Source organism: Neurospora hispaniola (genome assembly GCF_033458365.1).
Source record: "Neurospora hispaniola strain FGSC 10403 chromosome Unknown B0T23scaffold_6, whole genome shotgun sequence".
Lineage (NCBI taxonomy): Eukaryota > Fungi > Ascomycota > Sordariomycetes > Sordariales > Sordariaceae > Neurospora > Neurospora hispaniola.
This window is the reverse complement of record NW_026944411.1, coordinates 1496222-1515060: the sequence shown is the minus strand read 5'-3', so window position 1 is coordinate 1515060 and position 18839 is coordinate 1496222. Positions and strand designations below refer to the sequence as shown.

Sequence of the window (18839 nt, the reverse complement as noted above, 5' to 3'; positions counted from 1 at the left end):
TCATAAAATCTATCTAGCTTGTAAATTCTGTTGTCTACACTACATTCCTTAGTAGCCTCGGCCAAAATCTTTCGTGCTGTAGTCGATGTGACTTAGAGCCAATCCTTTTCCCAAAATTACGGATCTGTTTTGCCGACTTCCCTTATATCGGAGGGAAAGGAGGCGACAACGAAAAGATGGATGGATTGGAGTTGTCTAGGTGGAAGAGGGAAACGGAAGCCAGGCAGCCTAGATATACCCGGAAGGGTGTGCCAGTGAATGGGCAAGGCCAGTGAAGGCGGCCCAGGGCACGGCCTTCCAACACCTTATCTACATTATTTTATGAACCAAAGGCTGTTCACCCTGGAGACCTGCTGCGGTTATGAGTACGACCTGGCGTGAGAATCATTCCCTCCTGCGGATTTTCAAGGGACGTCGAGAGCGCGCCGGACCCAACAAAAGAAATCGGGCTCTTCCGGCCATTATACCCTATCTCCAGACAAACTGTTTTGGTGCATCTTGGGCACTTCGACGTCGAATCACGGCCGAAGTTCGGATTCAGAGAAGGTGCTGGTTGAGCGGTTGTCCTGGTCTCGTAATCGCGCTATTCGGGAGTACGTTTTGACGAACAGGAGCTTTCTTATGTTCGCCCACTACTCGTCAGGGCTAGAAACGCCCAGTCTGACCCCGTGCTTTGCTTGGGGTCCCGGAGGCGTTTCTAGCCCAGACGAGTAACAGCGCTGTCTGATTATGGGATCGGCATTGTGAAGCAAGATGTCGCATGCGAGTTGTGTCAGAGCAACTGAACGACGATGGAGCGATGATTCACTACCAATCCGACCTTTCCCCGTAGAACCGTTGCAGACATCCAGTCCCTGAACAAAATACATGTCACAGAGGCCACGGCAATTCGTAAAGAGCAAGCCAAAGAACTCGACAGACCAAAGGAAAAGAGAGGGGGTGAGTAGGGGGGAAAAAAACGAAAAGAAGAGATAACAGAAAGAGGGAACGTCGTTATATAATATCATCTCGCAAATACTTTCCCTGTAAACACGCTCAATCGAAAACTTAACAGCATACTGGGTGATGAAAAACCAATAACATTCAGTCTCATCGATGAGTAACAGACGTAAAATAGAAATGCAGAGTAGGTAACGTACGGTGCCCTTGCAACCGAACGTCCATCAACGACTGTTTGACATTTCAAATTGGACCAGGAATAGATATCCAAATGCAGGTGAAACTCCTAGGAAACGCTCACTCATGATCCGATCGCAGTCTCGCCGACGCGCCGATATATGCGTCAAAACCTTCTACCACCCACTGACTACACTGCTTTGATAATCAGCAGCCAACATACTCCTCGGCTCCCTACTGCTACCCCAACTCTCATAATCAGATGTCACATTCTCGTCGAGCTTGGAAGGCAACCGATCCCTGTTCCTCCAAGTGTGGAACAATGGTGACATGCTTCTCGAAGGCGGAGTCAACGGGAACTCATAAGCACCTGTGGTGCTCCACCTCGAGGGCGGTCTGGAAGGTGGACCAGAATGCGTAGGCGTAGTAGGAGACAGATTCAATGCCATCAGATCTGCCTTGATAGTATCTGCCATGGACCGCGGATCTTGGCTGCCGTACACGGGAGATGAGCCACGCGAAAAGTCGGGCTCGCGTGCGGCAGTTTCAGCCTCTTTCGCTAGAAGAAATTTGGAAGCAAGCTCAAGCGCCATACCAGGCTTTTCACCTTCAACATTTTCGAGTTCCAACATCATCATCGGCTCGTTGTTAGATTCTGGTCTCACATCACCCGCACTTCCAAGATGGAGGGAAGAATAAGGGGACTCCCAGTCCTCCGGATGAGCTCTCCATACTTCACAGAGATCAGTAGCAGTGGACGTTCGAGCTTCATTGTTCAAGGCGTTGAGGCTGGCCTTGCTGAGGACTGTCTTCAACCTCGGGCCTCTGGACTCCTTGGGCTCCCGAGATGGCCGTGATCTTGGGTACTCATCAACCTCGGGCTCGACGTCAGAGCTAATATTAGGAGGGGTAGGGGCGCGAGGTGGTGAAGGCGCACGTGGAGGGCTTGGCCGAATGATCCGGTGGGTGACAGGATCAAATCGTGGGTCGTTGATGAAGTCATAGTCGCTATCTTCGGTGCTGTCGTAGTTATGTCCACGAGAGGACTGGTCGCCATCTGGGTGAAGTGCTGGTGCCCGCATGGGCCAGGTTGACGAGTATTGGAGTGAAGGTCGCTGCCCAGCTCTCGTTGAGCCCCTTCGAGCCATACTTTTGGGTACATCTCTCGCTGACGATTCGTATCGCGAGCGGCCTATGGTGGATTCAGTACGCTTCGACATTGTGCTTTCCTGCTCAGAATCCGAAAGATGATCTACATTCATAAGTCGGTTAGCCATGTCAAAAACAGACACCGACTTGATCAACTATTCCGGCTTACCAACGAAGCGGCGTGGCTCAGCAAGCTCAGAATACCTTCTCGGATGATCCTGAGGCATGGCAGTTGACATCGCACTTTGTCTCGAACGTCTGGACGACACGGATGAACCGCCTTCTGGTCGGCGCTTCTCGGTAACGGGGGTACCTGTTTGGTAACGACTCGAGACAGATGACACACGATCTTCGATATCTCGAGAGAACCTCGTTGTATCAGAGATTAGAGAGCCGCCTCGGGAGCGACTAGACACGGTTGAGCCGCCACGGTCCTCCAGTTCTCGTGATATTCTCTTAGCGTCCGATCTTGAGGTCCCGCGCTGAGGATGCCTCGAATTGGAACGCGGGCGTCCTTCCATATCCCGGGTAAGTCTTCTTATTTCGGAGATTGAAGGGCCACGATGATGACTAGTTGAAACAGGTACCACAGGTTCTTCCATCTCTCGTGACAACCTCTTTGAGTCGGTGACGGTTCTAGCCCGTGAACGAGCAGAAATTGTTGATGATGGCTTTTCCATGTCGCGAGAAGACCTCTTGGAGTCAGTTGTCGAGAACCGTCGATCGCGGGCCTTGTAATCCCGTGCAGGTGTCACTGGTTGGTTTGGCTCATCCGGGTACTCTTCGATGTATGGATCCACCGTCCGCTTGGGGGCTCTACCCTTTTTGTTGACTTGGGGTTCCACCTCTCTTGATCTTGATCTTCTTGGCCTTTCCGTGGCCATGGAGGCCTGCTGCGTGTGATGACATGCATAAGAGCGTGAGTGTCTGTCCTCGTGGTTAAACCTCATGCCGTAATCGTTTTCAGAATCCAGAGTGTCGTCGACAGACAGTTCCACCACGGCTTCAGCACCGCAGCCACAGTGCATTCTGCCACGAAGCTTACTCCTTGGTGACCTCCTTCTGTGGGGACTTGGCTCCTTGAAAGCCTTTCTTCCACTTCTCGCTACCTCGGGACGCCTCCTATGGCTACCATGACAATCATGCGCATGGTACTCAAGGTCATTGGTGGGATAGCTGACATCGCTATCCACAGAGTCGTACTCGGTAGTGACGGTGGTCTCTGCGTATCTGTCCATGTTGACCTTCCTGTGTGGTTAGGGCTACTAATGACGAGTGAGCTGAATGTTCGGGATATATATATATGAAAGCCAGAGCTGTGGTAGACATACCCGAGGTAACGAAGATTTCGAGAGGATGTTAAGTCGTCAGTGCTGTCGACGCCTGAATGGCAATCAGTCAGACAGCTGTGGACATCATGGCGCCAAGTAGCTGACGGCTCAAAGTGAAGATAGTCTAGCGAAGAATGGGAGGAGCAGAAACGAGGGATATGGATCGATGGGTAGTTGTACGACAATGAAAACAGCAACACCGCTGGAGACTGGAGGTAGACTAGCAAGGAAGCCTTACAACTTGAATAGAGTGTTGGAGGAAGAGAAGGAGCCTCAGGCAAGAAGTAGCGAGGTTGTGTTGCATGAGTGAGTGCCGATGGTGACGAGAACTAAGGAGGACAATTTGGATGAAGGCACTTGAGAAAGAAAGAGGGAGGAAGCTTGGGGAGCTTGAGGCAAAACATGGAAGGCAAGGAGAGGCAGGGGTAGCTTCCAGCTTTGGGTACCGTCCACTGCTGCTCCTTCCTTGTGATGATATCGAATTGGGAATGCAGATGGCAGGTGCCATTCAGGACGGGGACCTGCTCCATGTTGGTTGGAAGGAATGGAGGGGACGCTTCTGATTCGCGTTTTCCTTCGCCATGCAAGCTTAGGTAACAACGAAGTACTGCGGTACCGTTCAAGTCGCAGTTGGGAAGGAATCGGGATGGGAGGTTTTGCAGAACCGTGGAACTGGCTGACGTGGTGAAACGATACAGGCCCAGTGAGGCCCTCACAAAGTGGTCAAAGTTTCGGGTTTCAGGTAATGACAGAGCGGCAGCTTGCGACAGGTCAGCTACTCCCGCTTTCCAGCTCCAACATGCAATGAAGCGAGCCAGATCGACCCCTCTGTGCCCCCTCCTAAAACCCATGTCCAATGTAAACAAAGCCCCCTCCCTCCTTCTCAACTGCAAGTACCTGTTCGGAGGTGCCGTGCGTGGGACCTGTTTCTACGTGGATCGGATCGGGTCCTTTTCTTCTTCGTTCTCTCTGAAGCCCAAAGATAACCTTTGCAAAGATAGGGCCAGTCTGTGTAAAAAAGCAGAACTGCAAAGGAATCAACATGGCATGCGGAGTCGCGGTACAGTGCATGTGCTGATCCAGGGTCGATGATGTTGATCAAGCGTCCAGAGCAGAGCAGCGATTCCTTTGCGGCCCCGAACATTGTCGAACCGGTTGGATTGGGGTCATGATCCGACAAATCGAGCGAGGGGGGCAATTGCCGCGATTCTCGAGACTTGTTAACAGTGAAGAATCAAAGGGAATGACCCAAAGGTCATGCGGCATCATCACTCCCCGCTTTCAGGAACCCCTCTTACCACCTTGGCTAACTCGTTCCGTCCAAGAGAGGAGGCTCATCAACCAACGTGATGATAACCTCTCGGCGTCTCGCACAGTCGCATCATGTTTGGAAAAGAGTTTAGTGTGGGGGGGCTTCATGCAGCTGCATCTATCCAAACAGGGTATATCGGATCTTAACTCAAATAGTGTGGCACAAACCGCTATCTACGTTAGTGCTTGATAATACCCAGCGCAACATTTGCCAACGTCAGCCAACGTTTCTACTCTCACCATCAACCATGGATGTGACGATAAGCCTCAGCTCACGAAAGAATGCCTGTCCTCCGCTTATTCACCTGACCACATCCGCGGAGAGTTCCCTACTCACGAATTTGCATGATTGCCAAGTACTATCTTCAATTATTGTCGTCTTACCAAGGTCAAAAAACATTACGGCACAGCTGCAAGAGTCTCGAACCCGACCCAGTTGACAGCTACAAGCTATGTGATCGTTGATCCCTAAAATGCCTTCAACCCTTTCCCCGACTATGCACAACTTACATCACTTCCCGCCAGGGATCATGCACCCACTACTTAGGTGGTAGACGGACACTTGCTATTTCCTACAATGACTTGGCGATAATCCCTCGGGGAGGAATCCCTCGACGACCCAGATCCAAATGCAGAAAGCGGCGGAGGCCCAAACCTCCCAGGTGTACTCGATGGTAAAATCCAGCGGTCCTCTTCTTCTAGACGGATACGCGGCGATAATTCAACCTCAGAAGCAGAAACGTGCCGGACATCCCGTAGAGGTAAGCTCCGGATCGGAAGGCTTAGCGACGATTGTTGTCCTCCATTTCTCCGTACTGTTGAGGGTAAGGCGGAGGCAGAGGCATATGATCCAATCTGGGAGATAGAATCCTCCGGCGTGATCTCTCCGGTCCTGATTCGAGGGTTATGCGATAGCCTACTAGCACTGATTCGTAAGGATGCCGACGGCGGCGGCGGCGGCGGCGAGGTGTGCAAGTCCAACATATGCACGGTGTTTATACTGCTACTGCTTTCATTGGAGACAGCTGATGATGAGTCGGGTAATGCAGCGGGATCAGTGATGATTTGGGAGCCATTACGGTTGTGGTCTGGCCAGCCCCTGGAAGAGAAAGGGAAAAGTCGAGCTTGGCTCAACCGGTTAGCAGTAGCTCCAGTAGTGCTACTAGTTCTGCCACCAGCTCTGCTACCGGTAACACCACTACTCATCTCAGAACCGAGACCAGATTCGGGACCGGAAGTAAAAGAACCCGAACTCATTGAAGGCGCAGGTAACAACAACCGCTCCCCACCATACGCTCTGGAACGACTAGGTCTAGAACTACTCGAACGCCACGATGATCTTGAACCCGGGGCCGGACTTGCCGAACTCAAAGCCAAACTCAAAGGACTAGGACCGGGAGCGGGACCAGGGCAACTAGGTCCCGAAATCGCGCCCCTTCTTGTTCTCAAATATTTCTTCAGATTCGGAGAAGGTCCTCCTCCAGTCCACCAAGACTGAGAGGGTACCTCTGATATACCACTCGATGAGGCAGGCTGCGAATGACGGCTCGTCCTCGCCCTCGCCGTCGTCTTGGACGCCACAGTAGAAAAGTCCGAACAGGAACTGGCACTGCAGTTGTGAATAGGGGATCGCGGGCCCATGACGGCAGAAGAAGAAACAGGGTTAAGAAGTATGTCCCTGTCCCCGTCCATGTTCCCGTGTCTGGGTCCCGTGGCTGTCGTTCTCGATGTGGTCGTTGTGGTAGTTGTGGTAGTTTGGACAACTTGCTGCTCTTGATGGCGGGTTTCCACATGGCGGTCTCCTTGTGGAGTTTGGTACTCGCCGATTGTAAGCCGGGAGAATTCTTGGATGATAGTGTGATAATGTTCACCACCACTACAGCCACCACTACTGGGACTACCCCCACTGGGGCGGGGACGTAAGGGGAGGGTGAAGGTAGAGAGTGAGTAAGGGTTTGTGATGTCTTGGGGAAAGGGTGTCATGGCTGCGGTATGGGTTGTTGACGTGGGCTTTCTGCATGGAGATGAGATGGTGGGTGAGAGACTTGGTATGAAGTTGAAGAGAGGTTGAAGAGGGGTCGAAAAGAGGTTAGGTTGAGAAAAAGTGTCGCCTCACTTTGCCGACGAGACTCGTGTTAATTAAGAAGATCAATGTGCTGGATCATCAACAAGTGGCTTGCGAGAGTGTGGACTTTTAAATAGGTAAGTAATTAGGCTTTGTGAAAACCAACCCTCCTCGTGTTTTCTAAATCTCAAGTGACAGGCGAGTATCTTTTGACTCCATACCTATGGAAACAATCTAATTTAAGGAATGGCCTGGGATAGACGAGTTAACAACCAGAATCCTCATGAAATTCTCCAGTGACAACAAGTGTGCAAAGCACAGGCTGGATGTGGCTGCATATCAAAGAAAACTCATTATAACCAAAAGATCTCTGGTCACACCAATTCATATGTGACGAGTCTCGCGTCAGAACTGTTCACCATCTAGGTAGCGAGTAGCTTCCATTCTATTCGCGGTATGAAACTTGTAGATATTGTGCAGACAAAGGCAAAGGCGTCACTTAAGCTTCGGACATTCAAAGGCACCAATGTTACTATGGTCCCAAGAATAGAGTTCATGAACGAGAAAGGGCAGAAAGGCAAGCCCCAAACCCATGCCAATTGTAAAGCAGTTTCGATTCTCCGTTAGACTCCAGCCCCAGATGCTTTTACGGAACGAATCGCAACACCTGCTTAAAAAACAGCTTACAACCCAATCATACCGCCCAGCGATGGATGAACGGAAACCAAAATGACACATGAAAAAAAGTGTGCAGCGCGCAATCCTCCTACACGATAGGTAACCCTTCACTTGCTGCCGTCCATCTTGAGCCTCTTTTCCGGACGCTCCTGCACCTTGTCGCTCTCCGCAGCCTCGCTACGATCCACCAACTCCTCATCAGCAAACTCCTCCCCGAAACTGCCCAAGCTAGTCGCATCGTCACCGGACTGAGAGTGAACAAGAGATTCTTCACTTCTACCTCCACCAATGACTTCCCTCACGATCCTCTTTCCCTCGTCCATCTCGCCATTGGCAGCCCCGCAGGACATGCACTTCCACTTGCCAATCTCAGACAGGCTCTTCGTCCCCGGAGGGGCCTGTCCGTTGACCAGCCGGCACTTCTTGCAGATGAGGACAATCCTGTTCTTGGCCGCGGTCTCGTCCTCGCCGATGAGCGTGTCGAGAATGCGGTCGTACCAGTGTGATTCCGTGGGCGCCGCCATGGCGGCCGCGGCGAGTGGGTATTGGGCGTGCGGTGGAGCGGGGGACGCGCGAGGGTTGGTTTCAAAAGCGTTCGGGGCGAACTCGGCGGACGGCTCCGGGCCGTGAGGAGGCATAGGCGAGGGAGCTAATTGCTGGCCACGGGGAGGAGCACCAGGTTGCGGCATGTTGGGACCGACGGCGCCGGGGCGCTGGATGTTGGCAGTGGGAGGCGGCGCGATGTGGATGCGGTTTGCGTGTCTGCCCTGAGATTTCTTGGACCTTTGGGCGCCATCTTCGTCGTTGTCATCGTCGCCACCCTTCTTACTGGCACGCCTCCTGATCTTGTTCTCCGGTCCGCCGTACTTTTCGAGCAGTTCGAGGGTGGAGTCGTACCGGGTCGCGTCCTTAAGTTTCTGAATGGTCTTGGCTCGCTCGGTCTGGAGGAACTCAAGTTTCGCATTGAGGCCGTTGATCCGGTAGTCGAAGAACATGGTCGATAGAGTGCGAACGAGGTAAATGATCACCGGGCCGCCGGCCATTCCTGTCCATTCCTGGGGACCCATGTTTTTCCAGCCGATGACGAGAAGCGCAACGATGGCGTAGACGAGGTAGGCGAAACCGAGATAAAGGGTCGCAAGGCCCTTTACTCGTCGCGCGGTCGATCGGACATTCTCGAGTCTGGTCTGCGTGACGGTGATCCTTCCTGAGAGGGCCGAAAGTGCCTTTTCGAACGAAGCTGGAGAGGAGTCCTCCTTCTATTGACCTTGGTGTCAGCTGGCCCTGGGCATGAACCTTTACCCCTCTTGCAGGCTGGGTAAGTCGGGCGGCATACCTTCCATGGCCATAGGGAAACCATGTTGATTGCTTGCTGAGGTATGATGCTTCGGCGGACTAATCAGGTCGCCGTCTGTTTTCGCGGGGATGTCGTGTGTTTCCAGGAAGGGGGACGAGGTGTGGTCAAGATAAAGACGGGTTCGGATCTGTCGCAGAGAGGATCGCTACCCAGTAGGGTTGTTTGATGGAGGAATAGCTCGCTGCAGTTAATTACGGGTAGCTCCCCGAATGAAGATTGGCCAGGGATGGCGAAGGGCAAAAGATGGTGAAAGTCAATAGGAGAAAAAGAAGGTTGAGAATGGAAGATATGGTTTGGATATGGCCTCGGTGGCCTGTTCGTAGCAGCGTCCCAGAGCCACCGTCATCAAGATGGTTGTTATGGACAATCGTGGATCGTGGACAACGGAGACGTTGACACTGTCCCGCCATGGACAGCTGGAGATGGCCAGAGCTACGTAGGGCCTAGGCAGGGTGGAGGAAGGGTCGCGTGCACGGTGACGTCTGCTACGGACACGCTTACAACGTTAGTGCTGGCTACCTAGATACGTAGCGATCACTGCTTGGGCTGTCGTATTGTGTTAGTGGAGTGCACAATGCGACCTCTTGAAACGTTCGGTACTCGGCAGCCCTGACTTTGGGCACAACTCATCATGAAACTCAAGCCATGTGGTTCGTGTTGGGCTTTTGGGCGAAGAATTTAAGCAGACGTTCTCTTGCTGTCTTTGGTTTATCATTGTGGGATCCTGATCGGTCATCAGGTTCACTCGGCACCCAGTGCCTGACCCCCATCCCCAAACTGATGGACCGTTGGAGACGTGGCACGTGCGATGTCTTCTTCTTTGTTTACAAACAGGCAGCCTCCAACAGCCTTCGTTCCGACTCTTCGTTGAGGAATAAAGGATGGCCATCTGTGGATAACGGTAGCCAATTCGACAGCCAGTGTTATAGTCGAACAACAACACCATCTCATCATATCCAATGTGAGGCTCGATAAATGCAAGTCATTGCAACTTGGCCTGATCTCCGGTTAATCCCCCCAGCTATTTTGGGGATTCCAGAAAAGCAAAACCCCCGTTGTTCCGATCTTCTTAACAGGCACCGTCCGCAGCAGGGGGCCCCAGTCAAGGCATCTGGGCTGCCAAGCCATTTAGAATGAAGCGGACCCAGCTGCCAAGACTTTTGCACCTGAATGCCCGGCCCGAGCTCTCGATGACGGACTGCCCCCGGCTTGCCTGCCGCTGCCTTGAGCTTCCCCTGACAGGAGGGGAGAGACGGCTTGGCGATCGCCTTAAACCGGGGGTTGCTACACTAAAGTACACTTCTCGCTACAGTGGCATCACAGGCCACACACCCAGTCCATTTCGACTTCTTGTCCTTCGTTGAACCCAAACGACTTTGTTCCGGAACATCATGGTACAGTCCAGGTACTAACATGCCGACCTGACCCAAACTCTGACTTCATCATCATACCTGACCCCTTATCATCTTCTTTACTACTGTTACACACAGAGCTGCAGCCCAATGCTCTCGGGCGCATTCCATCTGACACCCAAACAGTCAGTCTGCCCGCAGGTACCTGTGTCTCTACTGTCCATTTAGACTGCCGTCACTTGTATGCGACAAGTGCATTGGCAGCTCCTGAAGTCTTCCATATCCCCTCCTTACGCTTTGACCTGCCACGAAGCAGACATCCGCGAAGATTGATTGCCAGTAACGTGTCAGCGCGCCTCCGCGCCTCCTTACCTAGTAATCCAACTTAAGCTTGACGCGGAGCGATTCCTACGGCAGCTGCGCCTAGCCTCGTGGCTCTGTGATTTTGGATAGAACAAAGGCACCATGTTGCAGGTACGCGTATCACCTCCCTTCTTGACTAGCTACACCACTGGTATGGCCTCGACAGGTTCTAAGCATGCCGTGGTTTTCGCAGAGAATCAAGGGTGCCATCGACCGCACCATTGCGGAAGAGCAGGCTAGGGCGAGAGCAGCCCTCGAAGGCGGTGCTCCTGGCAGTTCTCACGTACGAAACTCGAGCTCGTTATCGCGGACCTCGAGTGCTGCCGGGGCACAAGCGTCCAGGAGACCTCGGCCTTCGAACAATCTAAGCCAAGACATGTCCGCCGATGGAACCGTCACCACTTCCGACCCTGCCGTCTTCGAGGCCGCCTTCGTGATCGATGATACAGACGAGAGCAACACCCCAACCCGTATCGGCACACCTGTCTCGACGGACAAGGAAGGAAAGGGCAAGGATACTGAAAAGCCGGCCAGCAATACCGAACCCGTCAAAGAAGGGACGGACCCGCTACAGAATGGAGACAGGTCAAGCGTCAACAAGTCTACCGCAGGGCAGACAGCAAGATCGGGGACAACCACACCTTCTACCACCGCTGAGCTCTCGCCAGAGATCCGGGTAAGGTTGAGGAAGTTGGATAAGCTGGAAAAGACATACCCAGGTCCGTGCTCCTTTGATACTGCAGCAGTGCAGAACGCATGCGCTAACCAGTTTGGCAGAGCTTCTGCGATCTTACCGGATTGCCCACGGCCGTGCGACTTCCATCGAACCGTTCGAAAAGGCACTCAGAGAGAATACCCCCTTGACTTCGATTAAGGATCCCGAAGCATTGATCGAGTACCTAAATCAGCTGAACCTGAAGGGCGACATGGTTATGGATGAGCTCAAGCGCGTATCCGGCGAGAAGGACAACTACAAGAAGAAGGCAGAGGAAGCCGATAAGGAGGCTGCTGCGCTGAGAGAGGAGATCGCTGCTCTCAAGGCTGCACAAGCCGAAGCTGCCGCAGCGAAGGACGCCAAGGATGCAGAGGCTAGTGCCGAGAAGACTCCGGATGAGAAGACCGACGACAAGCAGGAGGCACCCGAAGTCAAGAGCGACGAGAACAAGGAAATCCAGGAGCTACAGACTGCGCTAAAGACCAAAACCGCCGAGGTCGAAAAGTTGCAGAATAAGGTCAAGACATTGAAGGAAGAGCTAGTGACGGCCAAAGACCATAGCGCCGGTCTCGCTGAGAGCCTTGAAAGGGCTAGTAGCGAACTCAGTGAAGCTAGAGATGCTGCAGCAGTCAAGGCTTCGATTGAGACGCAGCTTGAGGCCAGGAAGGCTGAGATTGAATCCTTGACGGAGCGTCTGACAAAGACGCAGTCGCAACTCAAGGATGTCGAGACCCAACTGCAGAAGGAGAAGGAAGAAGGCTCTGCGGGACTAAAGGAAAAGGCTGCCAAGCTTGCTGTTTCAGAGTCTAAGGCCGAGGAGCTTCAGTCTGAACTTACAAAGGTTACCGAAGCCAAATCCACTCTAGACGCCAAGATTGAAGGCTTGACTTCGGAGATTGAGACTCTCAAGAAGGCCAAGGCTGAAGACGAGGCCAAGATTGACGAGTTGGAGAAGAAGATCAAGTCCACCCCTACGCTCACTACTGCCCCTGCTGCCGCCGTCACTACCGCACCACCCACACCGTCTACCCCTACGCAACCCGCATCCTTAAACAAGAAGAAGAACAACAAAAAGAAGAAGAAGGGTGGGGCTTCGGTGACGCCAGCAGCCACTGCTCCAGAGCCTACCGCCACCGAGGATCAGCCACCCACGTCACCCGCTGAAGGTCCTGCGACGGCAGAGCTCACGGCAGAGCTCCAGGCCGAGCAGGCCCGCTTAAAGGAAGAGCTTGCCCGCTTGCAAGAAGAGCTCGCTGACAAGGATCAGCGTATCGAGCGTCTTGCCAAGCAACGCAAGACTGAAGAGGACCTCCGTGAGGAGATTGAGAACTTGCAAGACAGTCTCAAGGAGATTGGTTTCGAGCATGTCGAAACCAAGCAACGTCTGAAGGAGCTGGAGCAGGAGAAGAAGGAGCTGAAGGCCCGGATTGATGAGCTTGAAAAGGAAGTGGAGGCAGCCGCTTCAGCCGCTCAAACCAATACCAAGCTTCAGTCAGAGCACGAATCGCTCCGTCAAGAATTTGACGACCTCAAGCAAAAGTCGCAGACTCTCCAGTCTGACCTTGCCGCCGCCCAGCAGCTCGCCCAAAGCAGGTACAAGGATCTCACTGACCTGCGCGAGGTTCTGCAAAAGGCTCAACCTGAGCTCAAGTCGCTTCGGCAGGAGGCTGCCACGCTCAAGACGGTGCGCGAGGAACTTGCGGCGCGGAATGCGGACCTTCGCAATCTCGAGAAGCGCGAGAAAGACTTGAAGGCTGATCTTGTCCGTGCCCAGCGTCTCGCCGCTGACCGTGATGGTGAGATCAAGGCTCTCCACGACAAGGTTGGTCAGGAGACAAACGCGCGTCTCAAGCTCGAGGATGAGAAGCGGGTTCTTGGTCGTGACCTTCGCAGGTCTGAGGCAGAGAAGATCGAGATTGCCGCACGTGAAGAGAAGACCGCCCGGGAACTGCAGCGCGTGCAAGAGGAAGCTAACAAGCTTCGCCCGCGCATCCGCGAGCTGGAGGAAGAGGTCAATCGCCTTAGAAAGGAGGGTGACATGATGCGGGAGGAAGTCCAACTCAAGAGCAGCCAATACACTAGCGCCCAGAACCTGCTCGGCAGCATGCGCGACCAGACAGCCGAGTTGAGCATCCAGTTGAAGGAGGCACAGGATCAATGCGAGAGCTTGGATGAGGAACTGGCCGAGACGAGGAAGATGCTCAGCGAGCGCACTCGCGAGGCCGAAACGATGCGTCGTCTTCTTCAGGACGTGGATGAGCGTGCGGACAGCAAGGTCCGTGACATGCGCGCCAAGATGGAGGCAGCGGTGGAAGAGAGAGATCGTATCGAGGAGGAGACCAGCGCGCTGGCTCGCCGCAAGTCTCGAGAGACGGAGGAGCTCAAGCAAAAGGTACGTGATCTTGAGAGAGAGGTCAAGAGCTTGGCAAGCGAGAAGGACGAACTCGAGCACAGGGAGAAGGAGTGGAAGAAGCGCAGGGATGAGCTGGAGAGCGTCGAAGAGAGATCCAATGCTGAAGTCGAGGAGATGCGGCAAACGGTGTCGAACCTTAGGAGTACCCTCGACGCTAGCGAACTCCTTGTCCGGGAAACGGAGAAGAAAAACGCTGAGCTCAGAAGAGCTGTGGATGATTACCGGCTCAGATACGACAAGGTGCAGAAGGAACTCAAGACAGTACAGACCAAGCTGGCAAGCATGACCAGTCTGGCAGGTAGTGGAAGCAGGGGCTCCGTGGACTCGGCGAGGTCAAACTCGATCGCGTCTGCGAACGCCACGCCCGATGTCATGTACCTGAAGACCATCTTGCTGCAGTTCCTGGAGCAGAAGGATAACAGGTTACGGGCACAGCTGGTGCCGGTATTGGGCAAATTGTTGAACTTTGACAAGTAAGTCACCTTTCCTGTGTCATGTCGATACCCGGTTCTGACGATACTAACAACTTGCTTTTACAGGACGGACGAGCAAAAGTGGCTTACCGCGGTCCAGCATATCACCATCAAATAGTCGATGGTAAGGACAATCAATAGTAATTAGTAGTGTCCCTGGATAATATAAGAAGCGATAATCGTCTCCACTTCAAAGAACTGGATTACACAAAGCATCGATCTCATCAAACAGTATTCCATTTGATTGTCTAAAATGTGCCCCATTCCCACCATGATTCCTTCTTCTGTACTTCTCCCGGACTTCCTACATTTCTATATCCCGAAGTTTCCCTTTCTTCCTTACCTAGAGGCAGGTAACCTCTAGCCATGCCATACATTGCGCCCATCTGTCCCGTCTCCTCACCAGAATCCATCACTCCAATCAGACTCTCCATCAGAAAACCATCCATCATCCCTCCCGCTCGAACGCCCATGACGGGAACGCGACGGAATGTTCCAATCTTCCCCAAAGGAGTCTTGGTGACTCCTGCCACCGCCATCACCACCACCACCACCACCACGCTCTCTTGATCCGCCGGCGAAACCCAGATCAAAAGGGCTCACATAGCGAAAGGTTATCTCGCGCCGACTCTCGTGACCTGAAATGCCACGCTCCGTCGGCGCTCTCGGGTCTCCTCTGCGCATGTCGTCGTCATGGTGGCGTGAAGGAGGACTTGGTCCTGAATCGTGGCCATAGTCACGGTCATGGGGGCGGTGTCGGCCAGAGCTGCTTGAGCCGCCGGGAGCGTAGTAGCGCTGTTCGTCCCGGTGGGAAGAAGAAGAAGAAGAAGAAGAAGGGCCGCCGTGACCGTGGTGGCGATCATCTCGGGGAGCAACGGAAGCGCGGGATGACTGAGATCTACCACCGCCTTGGCTGTAACCGCGGTCAGAGTCACCGTCGTAGCCATCGTCGTAGCCATCGTACTGGTAGCCACGGCTACTGCCACTGCCAGGGGCTCTACAAGGGGCTCTGCCGGATGAGCGGCGGTAGAAGCCGCCGCCGCCGTCGTCGTCGTCGTCGGAGCTGTAGCCGAGGTACTCATCTGCGGGGAACGAGCGGGCCCAACTATCGCCGCCGTGACTGGGGCCGCCGCCGCCGGCGGGCTGGGGGGTTCTGTTGGGGGTGTCGTAGCGTGACGACGCTGGATCTTGATAGTTGGCTGGGTTAGCGGATTACTCGCAGAGATTTAGAAGATGGGGGTGGAAAGGGTGGAAAGGCTTACGTCTTGACCGGGAGTCATTGGGTGCAGCTACCTGGCGCCCGGAGGGGCGGTAGCGGGAGCCTGAGTAGGACATATTGACCTGCGTTCTTGTTCTGGTTGTGAGATTCTTGCGCGGTTCTGTAATTTTGGTGGATGGGGTCTGTTGATTTTGTGCAAGTTTTTCTTGAAGGGAACAGTTTGAGGATGGGGTGCTTTTGTATAATTTGTCCGCCACTCGAAAAAAAATTCGGGAGTCTGTGAAGGGTATTCATTGTGAATTGTCCAAATCGTTTGACGTAGATATCTCCGGTTGATTCCAAGGTGGTCATCGAGTGTTTGCTGGCTCAGTAACTGGTTTGGCGATAGGCTGCGCCGCATACTGAATTATCAAGACCGAAGGAAGGCCTACGCAATGGCTCCCCCGATCTCTTCTTCACACGATTAACAATAAATGAGTGGATGAAGGGACGAGTCAGGAGCAAGGTGAAGTTACCGGACCACAAACGGCTCGTGAAGCCTGATTTCGTTGGGGGGAACTATGGACAAGCATCTTTGTCACCGCCCTGTGATTAACCTTGCGAAGTGGTCCTGATATTCGTCATTGCTGAGAGTATATTTAAGTTTCAGGAACTCCTCAGCAAAGGCGTCGTCTTCGAACCAGTACAAGAAAGCTCACCATTAGTGCAAGCACCCATTCGCAGTACATCTGAAGATATTGACAACATACAGTCTCAGTCATGGGCTCTCGCAGACAGCCACCCCCCAATCCTTACTGGGGTGAATTTGATCCTCCCTGGCCGAATCCAGATCAAGAAATGCTTCGCCGGGCACGCATGCCGCATAGCAGCGTGCCAGGATGGTACGTGTTGATGAATTCCTACCAAAAAAAGACCCCGAACATGACATGTATGTAGGCAAGAACGCACCCGTCCTTGGACCGAAGAACCCGACCTCTACCGCTCTCGAGAACCTCAACGGCCTCAGGGGCGCTCTCCTGAAAGATACCGTCCCCTTCGCTCTCGGCCACTCGAAACCAGTTTTGATCGTTATGGTCCTTCAGGGTTTGACGAGAGAAGAAGACAACTAACACCGTCACCAGCTCCGACTTCGAGAGCGTACCGAAGGCCAGGGTCAAGAGCCGCGACGAACGATGATATTAGATATCGTCTTTATTATCGTGGGGACAAGGAAATGGACAGAACAATGGAGAGGGAGATCGAGAGGGAGAGGGAGAGGGAGATTGAGAGCGAGAGGGATAGGGAAAGGGAAAGGCGTCAGATAGAAGCTTCACGGGAGAGAAAGAGAAGGGAGATGGATTATGAGAGGGGACGTCGGGGTGGATCTTCCGGCGGCGGCGATGGCGGTGGTCGGAGGAGGAGTCGGGCTTCGCGATTGTGGGACGGATTGGAAAAGCTTTTCGATTGGTAGAGGGTGGTAGACAAAGGAGTCAATTGGATGTTAAGGATGTCATGAAGGAAGGAATACCTTCGATAGCAGGGTCATAGGGAGTGTTGATCGCGGAAGCGCTGGGTTTAAATGGACAGTAGAGGGTAGGAATGATTAGAATGACAGGCACCTACATCCACGCGCTGGTGTCCCTTGGGAGTAAGGATATGTTGGTCTAGTGACCATATTCTCGACTTCATATATACACACGCTCGTCGAGAGTCTCCCATACCTGGATTGGAAGTACTTTGTACGTGGATTGCTTCCCGGTAGATGAGATGCTGTCACACGGAACTTGGGGCCCCATTCGCCATCTTTCTGTGTGGGTGCAGAAGGGTAGAGAACTCAGATATCATCGGGGTATAATCGAGGCAACATATGCGGGCGTTTAAGCCCAAATGCCGATGTGACTCGGGATTGCGTTCGTGGGGACCTTACCTTAATTGCTTTGGCTGTGATTGAGAGAAATAGTACCCGTGACTTGGTGAATGATAGAGGCGACGTAGACGTAGGCAATGAAGAGGGGTTTTGGCTCTCTCTCCTTGTGTGGTAGGCGGGCTTGTCCTTATATCTGCGTCAGTCCCCTTGTGTGCCTCTTTTTCTATCGCAGTAGCTGAATTCTCGCCACCATCGCACTCGAGTCATTGCTCAACCATTTCATTCCATCATCAGCCATGAAGTCTTCACTTTTAGCCGTCCTGACCGCCGGACTAGCTGTCAGGGATGCAATCGCCCACGCCATCTTCCAACAACTCTGGGTAGACGGTGTCGACTACGGCTCCACCTGTAACCGCCTTCCGACCTCCAACTCCCCCGTCACCAACGTGGGAAGCCGAGATGTTGTGTGCAATGCCGGTACGAGGGGTGTCAGTGGAAAATGCCCCGTCAAAGCAGGCGGGACCGTGACGGTGGAGATGCACCAGGTGAGTTCTACTTCCCTTTCAAACACCCTCCTGTCCCTTGCAAGTACCAGCCCAACCACACATCTCCATTCCAACTTCGTCTTACCTGGCATATGACTAACCCCCAAACAGCAACCAGGCGACCGCTCCTGCAAATCCGAAGCCATCGGCGGCGCCCACTGGGGTCCGGTGCAAATCTACCTCTCCAAAGTTTCCGACGCCTCCACCGCCGACGGTTCTTCTGGCGGGTGGTTTAAGATCTTCTCTGACGCCTGGTCGAAAAAATCCGGCGGGCGCGTAGGTGACGACGACAACTGGGGCACGCGCGATCTGAACGCTTGCTGCGGGCGAATGGACGTGACGAAGCAGGCGGGGATGAAATTCGTGCTGACAATGGTGAACCCGACAGAGCGGATACACGTGCAAGGCTGTCTCACCTCCCTATTACTCGCAGTGTGCCCCAACCTCGTAGGGTCATATTAACTGGTTGGGTAACTTGCTCATAGGAGACTTGGTTTTGGATCTTGCCGCCGGGCTAGCAAGATGGATAATCTGCGAGTAGGCAGCACCACTGGTCTTTCGATGGCGAAACACCGTCGTATTGATCTCTCTTGGACAATCGTTGTCGTCAATAGTCCTATACCCTTTCTCACTCGTAGTCGTAGGGTTGGTCATCGTCGCTTTCTTGTTCTTCTCGTCATAGGCTTCCCACTCCCTATGGCCCGGCCTGCGCTTCTGATCCCGCCCGGGTGGAGTTGTGCACGCCTGTGTCCTCGAAGACATAGATTCTCCTGTCTCTGTCTGCTTCAGAATGCGGGGACCGCAGACAAAGAGCGTTTCCCCAACGAGGCCCTCGAGACTAGAGGTGTCTGATTGTATGTCGTGCTTCTGTGGATGGACCCTTGGATGCGGTGCAAGTTGACTGGG

General features: G+C 53.4%; 8 protein-coding genes across 8 annotated transcripts; 3 read left to right on the top strand and 5 right to left on the bottom strand.

The window, feature by feature from the left end:
- Window positions 1-1292: 1292 nt before the first annotated feature.
- On the bottom strand, window positions 1293-3503 carry B0T23DRAFT_445285 (uncharacterized protein; the record flags this gene model as incomplete). Its single annotated transcript, XM_062840920.1, has 2 exons — window positions 1293-2368; window positions 2435-3503. The coding sequence occupies 2 exons, from the start codon at window positions 3501-3503 to the stop codon at window positions 1293-1295; spliced, it is 2145 nt and encodes a 714-aa protein (XP_062690773.1).
- A 1663-nt stretch (window positions 3504-5166) lies between these two features.
- On the bottom strand, window positions 5167-6890 carry B0T23DRAFT_362289 (uncharacterized protein; the record flags this gene model as incomplete). The annotated part of the gene is made up of 2 exons (XM_062836301.1): window positions 5167-6709; window positions 6779-6890. 2 exons carry the CDS (start codon window positions 6888-6890, stop codon window positions 5451-5453), a joined length of 1371 nt encoding a protein of 456 aa, XP_062690772.1. The 3' UTR covers window positions 5167-5450.
- Window positions 6891-7678: 788 nt separating this feature from the next.
- On the bottom strand, window positions 7679-9104 carry B0T23DRAFT_191704 (uncharacterized protein). Its single transcript, XM_062833230.1, has 2 exons — window positions 8987-9104; window positions 7679-8909 (listed from the first exon to the last, which is right to left on the bottom strand). The coding sequence occupies exons 1-2, from the start codon at window positions 9008-9010 to the stop codon at window positions 7758-7760; spliced, it is 1176 nt and encodes a 391-aa protein (XP_062690771.1). The 5' UTR covers window positions 9011-9104; the 3' UTR covers window positions 7679-7757.
- A 1494-nt stretch (window positions 9105-10598) lies between these two features.
- B0T23DRAFT_191678 (uncharacterized protein) lies at window positions 10599-14554 on the top strand. Its single transcript, XM_062833229.1, has 5 exons — window positions 10599-10833; window positions 10916-11441; window positions 11500-13829; window positions 13965-14323; window positions 14390-14554. Exons 1-5 carry the CDS (start codon window positions 10825-10827, stop codon window positions 14439-14441), a joined length of 3276 nt encoding a protein of 1091 aa, XP_062690770.1. The 5' UTR covers window positions 10599-10824; the 3' UTR covers window positions 14442-14554.
- A 5-nt stretch (window positions 14555-14559) lies between these two features.
- B0T23DRAFT_421850 (uncharacterized protein) lies at window positions 14560-15658 on the bottom strand (the record flags this gene model as incomplete). The annotated part of the gene is made up of 2 exons (XM_062839782.1): window positions 14560-15504; window positions 15586-15658. The coding sequence occupies 2 exons, from the start codon at window positions 15656-15658 to the stop codon at window positions 14723-14725; spliced, it is 855 nt and encodes a 284-aa protein (XP_062690769.1). The 3' UTR covers window positions 14560-14722.
- A 721-nt stretch (window positions 15659-16379) lies between these two features.
- Window positions 16380-16992, top strand: B0T23DRAFT_320887 (uncharacterized protein; the record flags this gene model as incomplete). Its single annotated transcript, XM_062835199.1, has 2 exons — window positions 16380-16423; window positions 16479-16992. The coding sequence occupies 2 exons, from the start codon at window positions 16380-16382 to the stop codon at window positions 16990-16992; spliced, it is 558 nt and encodes a 185-aa protein (XP_062690768.1).
- Window positions 16993-17684: 692 nt separating this feature from the next.
- Window positions 17685-18384, top strand: B0T23DRAFT_430566 (glycosyl hydrolase family 61-domain-containing protein; the record flags this gene model as incomplete). The annotated part of the gene is made up of 3 exons (XM_062840256.1): window positions 17685-17933; window positions 18045-18209; window positions 18322-18384. 3 exons carry the CDS (start codon window positions 17685-17687, stop codon window positions 18382-18384), a joined length of 477 nt encoding a protein of 158 aa, XP_062690767.1.
- Window positions 18385-18386: 2 nt separating this feature from the next.
- Window positions 18387-18695, bottom strand: B0T23DRAFT_320286 (uncharacterized protein; the record flags this gene model as incomplete). Its single annotated transcript, XM_062835162.1, has 1 exon — window positions 18387-18695. The coding sequence occupies one exon, from the start codon at window positions 18693-18695 to the stop codon at window positions 18387-18389; it is 309 nt and encodes a 102-aa protein (XP_062690766.1).
- Between the last annotated feature and the right edge of the window lie 144 nt (window positions 18696-18839).